Source organism: Trichechus manatus, unplaced genomic scaffold, assembly GCF_000243295.1.
Source record: "Trichechus manatus latirostris isolate Lorelei unplaced genomic scaffold, TriManLat1.0 scaffold00061, whole genome shotgun sequence".
Lineage (NCBI taxonomy): Eukaryota > Metazoa > Chordata > Mammalia > Sirenia > Trichechidae > Trichechus > Trichechus manatus.
The window spans coordinates 15,371,378-15,381,218 of NW_004443997.1; the positions used below are offsets into that span (position 1 = coordinate 15,371,378).

Below are 9,841 nucleotides of genomic sequence, written 5' to 3' on the forward strand. Positions count from 1 at the left end.
CGGCACCATGGGCCGGAGCCCGCGTCCTCCGGGCACCCCTGGCCCCGCCAGCTCGCACCGGGAGCCCCCGGGACCCCCTCGCTGCCGCCCCGAGACAGTGGCCGAGCGGGCGGGCGCTTAAGTCTCCTGGAAGGCTTATTCGAGCTTTTCATTCTTATTTTGGGGAGAGCCAGCGAGACAGCGCCTTTCGGGGCGCGCTGGTAAGGTGGGAGGGGGTAGGGGCTTGATGATTTGATTATTTCGCGTGTGTGGAGGAGCGGCCGCTGCCGCCGGCGCGGTGGAGACGACAGCAACTTGCTCGTTTTCAGGTTGGGTTAACGGCATGGAGAACAGTCACCCCCCCCACCACCACCACCAGCAGCCCCCGCCGCAGCCCGGCCCTTCGGGCGAGAGGAGGAACCACCACTGGAGAAGTTACAAGTTGATGATTGACCCGGCTCTGAAAAAGGGGCATCATAAACTGTACCGCTACGATGGGCAGCATTTCAGCCTGGCGGTGAGTAGCCGGCGCGCCTCCTCGCCACCCCCACCCCAGCCATGCCCGGGGAGAAGGGCCAGAGCGTCCCGGGGATCCCCCTCCCGACCACGGGGCCAACTGTCAGCCGGATCCCCGGCCGTGGAGTTTGACAAGTGCCTGGAGAAGGGGGTCTGACCCTCGACCCTGGGGAGTGGGACCAGCCCTCCCATTCCGGGTTTCCCCATCCCTCCTCACAGATGTCCAGCAACCGCCCGGTGGAAATTGTCGAGGATCCCCGGGTGGTCGGGATCTGGACCAAAAACAAGGAGCTGGAGCTGTCGGTGCCCAAATTCAAGGTAGGACCCCTCCCCTCTGTCCCGCGGGCCCTCTCTACCCACCCCCCCTCCCTCCCCGAGTTCGAAAATAACGCCAGTCCTGACCGAGCCCGGCCGGATTCCGAGTTCCCGCCGTCCGGCAGGAAAGTTTGGGCGGGGAGGGGACAGTGCTGCCGAGAGGGGTGTCCCCTCTCGGCTACTGTAAACAGAATTAACACTCGGGGAAACTGTAATCAAGGCGCCGATACAGTGTCCCGCCCGCCTAGCTGGGGGGTCTGGGTCCCCACCTGGCTCCTGCTTGCCCGGGGACCCGCCCCCCTTCCCTGCCCCAGGACTTCAGGGGGACAACTTCCTAGTTCAGGGGGTCGCCCCTGACCGGGCAGCGGGGAGAGGATGCCAGAATGGGAGGGTGGGGAAAGAGAAACTGTTTCTTTTTCCCCTTTCCTTCCGAACCCAGAGGACTTCCACGTTCCAAACGATTTAATCCTCTGCTTCCCGGGCCCGCCCGCGTGCATTTTTTTTTTTCCGGAAAAAAAAAAATTCTTTTTATCCTTCATTGTTTTCAACAAGCGGGTGAGTGGGAAGGTCGTGTTTTCCCTTCGGTTTCAACGTCCTCCAAACTCCCTCCCCCCTCGTCCCTGCCAGATCGATGAGTTCTACGTGGGCCCAGTGCCTCCGAAGCAGGTGACATTTGCCAAGCTGAATGATAACATCCGCGAAAACTTCCTGAGGGACATGTGCAAGAAGTATGGGGAGGTGGAGGAGGTGGAGATTTTGTACAACCCCAAGACCAAGAAGCACTTGGGCATCGCCAAGGTGGTCTTTGCCACGGTCAGGGGCGCCAGGGAGGCCGTTCAGCACTTGCATAGCACTTCTGTCATGGGTAATATCATCCACGTGGAGCTGGACACCAAGGGTGAGTGAGTGAGGCCGCCAGGTCTGCGCACGGGGAGGAGCCGAGGAGACCTGTCAGGGTGACCCCTTTCCCTCCCAGTGTCCCCTTCTGCAGTATTGTGCCTCCCCACCACCACAACCTTCTTTATTTTTTGCCCCCTCCTGAGGGTAGAGTCACGTGGAGCTAAATGTGTTGTCTGTTGCTAGGAGACAGGCTGTAATTTACCAAATGTGCCGGTCCTTGGCCACTGCACGCCTGGGGACCATCCGGAGGCTTCCCCACCGCTGACACCCTGGCGGGCCCCTCTCTGAGCCCTGGGGGCCTCGGTTTAGACAGTCCCCAGTGCTGCTGCCGGTGTTCAGGGAGGAAGCAGGGTTTGTTTGTGAGGGGCTGAGGGAGAGCCACTCAGATGCCTTCAAACACAGAAAGAAGGTACCTCAACTAAACGGCGCCTCCTCTGAGTTCCCAGGGTGTCCTGGCCCCCCCATGCTGCCCCTTCCCCCGGAGCAGGAGTCAGCCTGGGCCAGGAGTGTTGTTTCATTGATAATGTTCCCCAACGAGGAGCTGGGCGGGCAGCTCAGGGTGTTGGAGGGCTGACACCGAGTCTTCCCTCCTCTCTCTTAAAGAGACAGCAGCACCTCCCCTGCGCGGAATCCCGGCTGGCTGGGCGGCTGCTGGGAAAGCCATGCTGGGGAGGCCACACCTCCCCCCTCCCCCACGCAGGGGCCCTGAGACTCCTCCTGGATACCGGCTGGGGTGGGGGGCTTCAGGACTCTAGGGCTTCCCCCAGAGTTTGCCGTTGGCCCCTCTAGGGAAGTCCCCACCAGAGGTGGAGATTACAGAGCTGGAATAGAACAGAGGTGGCAGCTGCTCTGAGGGCCAGCCCTGAGGCAGGCAGTGTGGGCTGCAGAGCTCCCTGGGGTCCCTGTGGAAGCCCGTCCTGGGACGGTCTAGGTGGGTGGCTTCCAGGGGTTTGTGAGCACCAGGGTTCAGGGGACACTGGGCACACCAAACCCAAGACAGGAACACTCAAACCTTCCTTGTTTACTTGTAACAATAGTATGTATTGACTGAGTCTCAGACTAGGCTGGGTATTGTAAAGGGACCTGCTGGTCCCCACAGGCTCACTCACCCACATGTGTTTGCTGTGCCTGTGCCTAGTTTTGTGTCTCCTCAGGGGACAAGCCCTTGGTCAGCCCCTGTCATGCCCACTCCTCCTCTCCCCTACCCCTGGTCTCCATCTCTGGGAAGGAAGGTACAGACACTCCGAACCCTGTGTACCCCCTTCGATGGCTGCAGTGATTTCTCCTTGAGCATCAGCCGTGGAGACTCCTCCCCTATCACACCCCCACAGCTTAAGGAGCAGCCAGCTCTTACCAAAATTTCATTTCTGCAAAAAAAGGCCCTCAGAGACTGCCAACAAAGTTTGTATTTCAAGAAAGAGATCAGTAAAGTGTAGCTCAAGGAATGCGGCTCCTTTGCATATGTAAGCAGCTGCCGGGGAGGCTCTATAAATATCGATAACAGGCTCCCTTGGTCTAGAAAGGCCTCTCGGCTGGGGGTTACAGTAGGGCTCCGTGGGACAGCCCCCAGGCAGTAGGCAGAGTTGCGGGCCCCCCTGGTTCCCCAGCCTGGCCAGAGGCATGTGAGTTTCACTGTAACATGGTTTAGAGTGTGTTTGGCCAACTCTGCTGGGCGTCTGGCCCCAGAAAGATTGGCAAACTGTCACCTCTGTGTCACTGGGCTTCCCCTTCCCTTGCTACTAGCCCCTGACTTTTAAGCAGGAAGGTGAAAGGAAGGGGGAGACCTGCCTCTTTCCTTGGGTGCTGTGGCCCAGGTGCTGACGGGGGTTTGTGTTGGGGGGTGGCATTTCTGGATGGGGGCGCATCCCAGGCCTCACAACACATTAAATTCTTGGAATAGAAAAATGCTGACAGCTGCACAGCTTCATTGAACAGAGGAAGATTGAGGTGCCAGGAGGGTTGGGAATGGAGTCAAGGCCACACAGCTTCTTCCCCAGACCTCTGGTCTTGGGCCTGGAGGACTCCCCAGGGATGCCAAGCAGGTGGGAGTCAGTAGGGGGCCCCATCTTGGAACATCACTGATCCCCCACCCTGCATTCCCCCAGGGGAAACCCGCATGCGGTTCTACGAACTGCTCGTCACGGGCCGCTACACACCCCAGACCCTCCCGGTGGGCGAGCTGGACGCCGTCTCTCCACTCGTGAATGAGACCCTGCAGGTGGGTTTTCCCTAATGCCACCCCACCCCATCTTCCACCCCCCTTTCACCACCTATAGCTTTGAAGACATAGGCCTAGAAAGGGTCCAAGCCTGGCCACACCCACCACAAGTTCAGAGTGGAGGCACAGTGTTGAAAAGCCCTGTTTTCCCAATATTCCCTTCAATGTGGCTCCCCTGGGACTGGTCCTGTTCCCTGTGCCTTTCAACTGCACTTCGTCCCTCCCTCCAGCCCTCCCTTGGCACAGGCTGGGATTCCCACAGACCCAGATCCCACCTGGAGCCTGCTTTTCCATGGTGATTTCAAAATATTGTTGTGGCCGGGTTCCCAGAGCCTAGTGTCCTATGCACCCCTTCACCTTGCCCCCCAAAAGGTTCCCCTCTTCAGAGCAAGACTGATGCCTTCCCCAACCACTGCCTCCCGGGGCACACAACTGGACGACCCTCATGTCGGGGAGATTCTTATCCCAGCTCCTAGACCTGGCCACCCTCAGGAGTAGTTTTTCCAGAAGGAAGAGTTCTTGCTTGCTTGCTGCTCAGCTGGGTTGTTCATTAGGCACTTTTACTATGTCACCCTATTTAAATCCTAAAACCCCAAGGTGGGGGAGTAGGGCCCTTGGCCACCCCCTCACTCCCAAGACCATAGTTCTTCCTGCTACGCTGCTTGGGAGGTCTATAATTTCTGACAGTCCGTGACTGGAAGGAAATCTCAGCTTAAACCAAGACGTCAGGTTCCCCTCTTTTCTCTGTCACTGGGATCAAAAAGCCCTCGAGGTTCCCTGAAGATAATTAGCTACCCCAAGATTAGAGAGATTAGAGTAAGGTTAGTACCATCCTGATACCCGTCTTTGATCTCCGCTTCTTCCTCTCCCCATGCTGCAGCTTGAGAGCAATCACTTTGGCTCTGAGCTCCCCAGCAACCACAGAGAGGAGGGAAAGCAGCCCTGTCCCATTGAGTGTTTCCCCCTCAGAGGTCTCACATCTCTCTCTGTCTCTAGCTGTCTGATGCCCTGAAACGTCTCAAGGATGGCAGCCTGTCTGCAGGCTGTGGCTCTGGATCATCTTCCGTCACCCCCAATAGCGGAGGGACACCCTTCTCCCAGGACACGGCTTACTCCAGCTGCCGCCTGGACACACCCAACTCCTACGGACAGGGCACGCCGCTCACACCCCGCCTGGGCACCCCCTTCTCACAGGACTCCAGCTACTCCAGCCGCCAACCCACACCCTCCTACCTCTTTAGCCAGGACCCTGCAGCGACATTCAAGGCTCGCCGCCACGAGAGCAAGTTCACGGACGCCTACAACCGCCGCCATGAGCATCACTATGTCCATAACTCTTCCACAGTCACTGCAGTGGCAGGGGCCACAGCCGCCTTCCGGGGCTCCTCAGACCTCCCATTCGGGGCAGTTGGCAGCAGTGGGGGCAACAGCGGCCCCTCCTACAAGGCCCAGCCACAGGACTCAGCCACGTTTGCCCACACTCCACCGCCTGCCCAAGCAGTCCCTGCTCCCACTCCTGGAGTCACCTTCAAGTCGGCTTTCTCTCCATATCAGACCCCAGCACCCCCCTTTCTTCCACCTCCCGAGGAGCCCACCGCTGCGGCCACCTTTGGGGCCCGTGATGGCGGGGAATTCCGGAGGGCACCTGCGCCCCCACCCCTGCCTCCCGCTGAACCTGTGGCCAAGGAGAAGCCGGGCACCCCACCCGGCCCCCCGCCCCCAGACACCAACAGTATGGAGCTGGCTGGCCGGCCAACCTTCGGCTGGAGCCCTGAGCCCTGTGACAGCCCCGGCACACCCACGCTGGAGTCGTCACCTGCAGGGCCTGAGAAGCCCCACGACAGCCTGGACTCACGCATTGAGATGCTGCTGAAGGAGCAGCGCACCAAACTGCCCTTCTTGCGGGATCAGGACTCGGACACCGAGCTGCAGATGGAAGGCAGCCCCATCTCCTCCTCCTCCTCCCAGCTCTCCCCGCTGGCCCCCTTCAGCGCGACCTCCCAGCCCGGCTTTCGCGGCCCCACACCACCTTCTTCGCGCCCCTCCAGCACCGGCTTGGAGGACATCAGCCCTACGCCACTGCCAGACTCGGACGAGGATGATGAGCTGGACCTGGGCCTGGGGACCCGACCCCCACCCGAGCCAGGCCCCCCAGACCCTACCAGTCTTCTGGGCCAGACAGGCGACATGGCCTTGGAGCTGGCTGGAGACAGGACTCCAACCTCAGAGAAGATGGATGAGGTACCGCCATGTCTGTCCGTCTCTGTTTGGGATCAGTTTGTCTGTCTTGTGTCTCCTCCTTCCCCCTTGAAACGTTTGGGATGACTAGCTAAGGCACAGAAGCAGCAGGTCTAGGGAAGCCAAAACGGCAGACCAGATGTCGAGAGTACAAGGGCGCAGAAAGCCCCAAGGGCTACAACTGAACAGCTGGTTTGGCCCTGAGCTCCGTGGCAGCAATGGCGAGAAGGGAAACATGGCCTAGCTCTCTTAGTCTTATTAGACAAGAGGAGTCAAGACTTCCCAGGGGTAAATTCTGACTTGAGCTTTTTTGGTAGGATTTTGCTGAGACCTCAGAGTTTTTGGCTGTGGTGATGGTTCTGAGTCTTCTCTGTTGGTGGCTTGGGGATGGACAGGCCTGGTCCTGATGTGTAGGCAGGTAGGGTGAAGGGAGCTGGTCAGAGTCTCTGCTAGGCTAGACCAGGGAGGAGCCCTGGAGCATTGTCTCCTAAAGCCTGGTGCCCTCTGGGGAGATGGAAAACCATGGCGGGTGGGGGTGGCGGGGGAGACACAGGGAAATGTGTCTTCTCTCTCACCCTGGCTCTTGGGGTGAAAGAGGTAGGGCCAGCTCCTCAGATGGCCGCAGCTAGAGTCAGGCAAGGTTGGCAGCCCCAACTAGACCCTCCTCTGGGGTCTCAGTTCCAAATCTCCAGCCTCAGGAAGTTCCACCGAGGGGTTGGAGGCTGTGCAGCGTGCCACACTCCCTTGGGAAGGGGTTAGATCATCCTCCTGGGCTCCAGCTCCTGCCCTCCTGGCCCAGGCCCTGCCCTTGTCTTCTTGGGGAGCCCTGGGTTGGAGCCTGTGTGGGCCCGGCAGGCATGAACAGCCAGGGTGCCTGGACAGAGCTCCGTGCGCCTGTGGGCGGCATGGAGGAGGGTCCCTTTGATTAGGCCGGCTTGCCTGCCTCAGGGAGGAACAGAGAGGAACTTGGCCTGCCCGGCAGGGGACCACAGGTGGCTGGTGCTCCAAGGGGCCCTTTCTGTAGTTCTGAGGAAGTGGTTTTTGGCGTCCAGGCAAGGGGAGATGACAGGTGGGCAGAACAGGGGAGCCGCTGCCTTGCCAGCTCCTCCTTCCTTCTGAGCTGCTTGGAGTCCGGGGACATTTTACCATGCTGACCAGCTGGTTCAGGGCTGGGAATCTCAGAGTAGCCAGAAAGAGTGGGTTCCCCCACCATGTCACTGCAGGGAAGGGGAGACTGAGGCCCAGAGAGCTGGGGTGTGAGTGCCCCGCGATTTAAGCCATTGGAGCTGTTACTGACAGCCTCTAGGCCGGCCCTCGGGAGCCCCCTGCTGGCGACCGGGAGAGCAGCACCTGGGCTCCCGGCGTGAACCCGAGCATCTACAGTCCCAGCCTAGTCTGAGGAGCGGGCAGGGAGCAAGGCAAGGGGGACCTGTGGTGGAGGCGGATGAGGAGATACCCTTTCCTGAAAGAGGTGAGGTGGTTAGAAACTCAGGCTCCAGCCCTTGAGCCATGAGCCCCAGCTCTGTCACTTACTAGTTATGACCTTGGGTAAGCCACTTTCCCTCTCTGGGTCTCAGTTTCGCCATCTGTCAAATGGAATGGTGAGAGTACCAGCTTCACACTGTGGTCCCAGCTTAAGTGAAATGCCTCACGGGCAGAGCTGGCTAGGGTGGGCACTCAGCACTTGGCTAGTTCCCGCCGGCGGCTTCCCACCCCAAAGCGAGCTGGCGGGAGGAGGGGCTGAGGGAGGGGCAGGACCCGAGGGCCCAGGTCTTGTGATTGGCTGGCTGCGGAGGGCTGGGTTAACCCTCTGTGTTCTGTGTCCCCCTGGTTGGAGCTGTACAGGACTGATGTCCTTGGACGTTCTGGGGAGTGTCAAACTGAGTCTGTCGTCCCTCGGTCCAAGCCTGTGCATGCAGACCCTGAGGGGGGAGAGAATGTGTATGTGTGCACATGCGGGTATAGGAGTGTGGGAGTGTGCGCTGGTGTGTATTTGTGTGCACACGCGTGTGTGTGTGTGTGTGTGTGTGTGTGTGTGTGTCTCTGTGTGTGTGTGTGTGTGTGTCTGTGTGTCTGTGTGTGTAGGGGATTTGCAAGGGCCAGAGCTTCCTGCTCCCAGTTTCCCCGCCCTCACCTGCAGGTCTGACTCCTGACCTTGCAGCTGGCACAGACCCACCCCTCAGCCCCCGGAAACGCACTCCCACGCAGCCGGCAGACTCCTTCTCCCTCAGCACAACACTCAGCCCCGTCTTGGGGCAGGGCCTGAGGCATAGTCTTTAGTCTTTAGTTGTGACGCAGGAGCCGTGGGGGTGGGCCCTCCTCTCCCCACCCCACCCTCCCTGCTCCTCCTCTGGCTTCCAGCCCCAACTCTAGTTTCAGGCTGTTCGCAGCCAGCTCCCTAAAGCCAGGCGTCCCAAAGTCGTCGGACCTTCGCCTGCTTTACAGCGGGCCGGGAGTCAATCATCCTGGCTCCTCCCTTGCCCACTCTCCAGACACCCCAGGGTGCCACGAGCAGCCCCTTATGCTTGGCAGCGTCACTCCTGACTGGCCCGGCCACCCTGGGCCAGGGTCTTAAGCTCTCCGAGTGTGTGTTTCCTCATGTGTCCAACCCCACCTTACAGGGAGACCGTTAAGATGAATTAAGATTAAAAATCAGACGGTACTAGTCTTCAGCACCACCCTGGGAGCATCCTAAGTACACAGTCACGGTGATAGGTGAGAATAGCAGTAACGTAGAATAAAGACATGGGGTCCTCTTTCTGAACCCTCAGCCCTTCTAAGCCCACCTGCTTGAATGTCATCTCCACGAGGCCCTCCCTTCTAGGACAGTAGACTGGCTCAGAGCACAGGCAGGAGCCAACTTCCTGCCTTGAATCCTGGCCCTTTCTCTTATTGGTTGTGTGGCTTTGGGGAAGTTACTTAACCTCTCTGTGTTCCCATTTCCTCATACGTAAAACTGGAGATGGTACATCTACTCCGTAGGGTTGTTCTGAGGCTTAACTGAGTTAATGTATGTAAAGCGCCAAGAACAATAATGCCAGGAGTGTTCACTATTAGTATTATCATCTCTGAATACAAATTGAAACAGAATCTACTTCCCTCTGCACACCATCCACCTTCCCGGCTTGGTCTCTCTCCTCTGCATACTGTATACTTCACATTGCATCGGTTTCCTCTCTGCCTCAGCCTCTTAGAAGGTCAACCTCATGAGAGAGATTTCTGCCTGCCTTGTCCACAGTGGCGGGCATGCCAGAGCTACTGAGTGAGTGAATGTTGAATGAATAAATTGTATCTTCATGATAACCCCCTGAGACAGGTACTGTTATCCCCACTCTACAGGCGGGGAATCTGAGGCTTAGAGAGGTTAAGTGATTTGCCCAAGGCCACATGGCTGGGAAGATGGGACCAGGACCCGAGTTGCAGAGTCCATGCTGTTAATGTGATTCTTGCAGAAAGCTGCTTCTCCCACCACCTGGTGTTCTGAAGGGGGTTCCAGGAGCTGACTTGGCCTCCCGGCCTCACCCTCACCCCTCTCATCTGCTCTCCCTGCAGGGCCAGCAGTCCTCGGGCGAGGACATGGAAATCTCGGACGACGAGATGCCCTTGGCCCCCATCACCAGTGCCGACTGCCCCAAGCCTATGGTGGTGACCCCGGGGGCAGCGGCTGTGGCGGCC

General features: G+C 58.9%; 2 protein-coding genes across 2 annotated transcripts in view; one reads left to right on the forward strand and one right to left on the reverse strand.

The window, feature by feature from the left end:
* LOC111821042 (uncharacterized) overlaps positions 1–324 on the reverse strand; it is a 6,744-nt gene extending 6,420 nt beyond the window's left edge. Inside the window, exons 1-2 of the mRNA XM_023733669.1 lie at positions 175–324; positions 7–81 (exon numbers count right to left, since the gene is read on the reverse strand). Of these exons, the coding sequence (XP_023589437.1) occupies positions 7–81; positions 175–324 (225 nt within the window). The remainder of the gene's footprint in view (positions 1–6; positions 82–174) is intronic.
* Positions 323–9,841, forward strand: part of SETD1B (SET domain containing 1B, histone lysine methyltransferase) — a 22,014-nt gene continuing 12,495 nt past the window's right edge. The window contains 6 exon segments of the mRNA XM_023733833.1: positions 323–496; positions 715–813; positions 1,438–1,708; positions 3,816–3,928; positions 4,925–6,169; positions 9,719–9,841. Of these exon segments, the coding sequence (XP_023589601.1) occupies positions 323–496; positions 715–813; positions 1,438–1,708; positions 3,816–3,928; positions 4,925–6,169; positions 9,719–9,841 (2,025 nt within the window).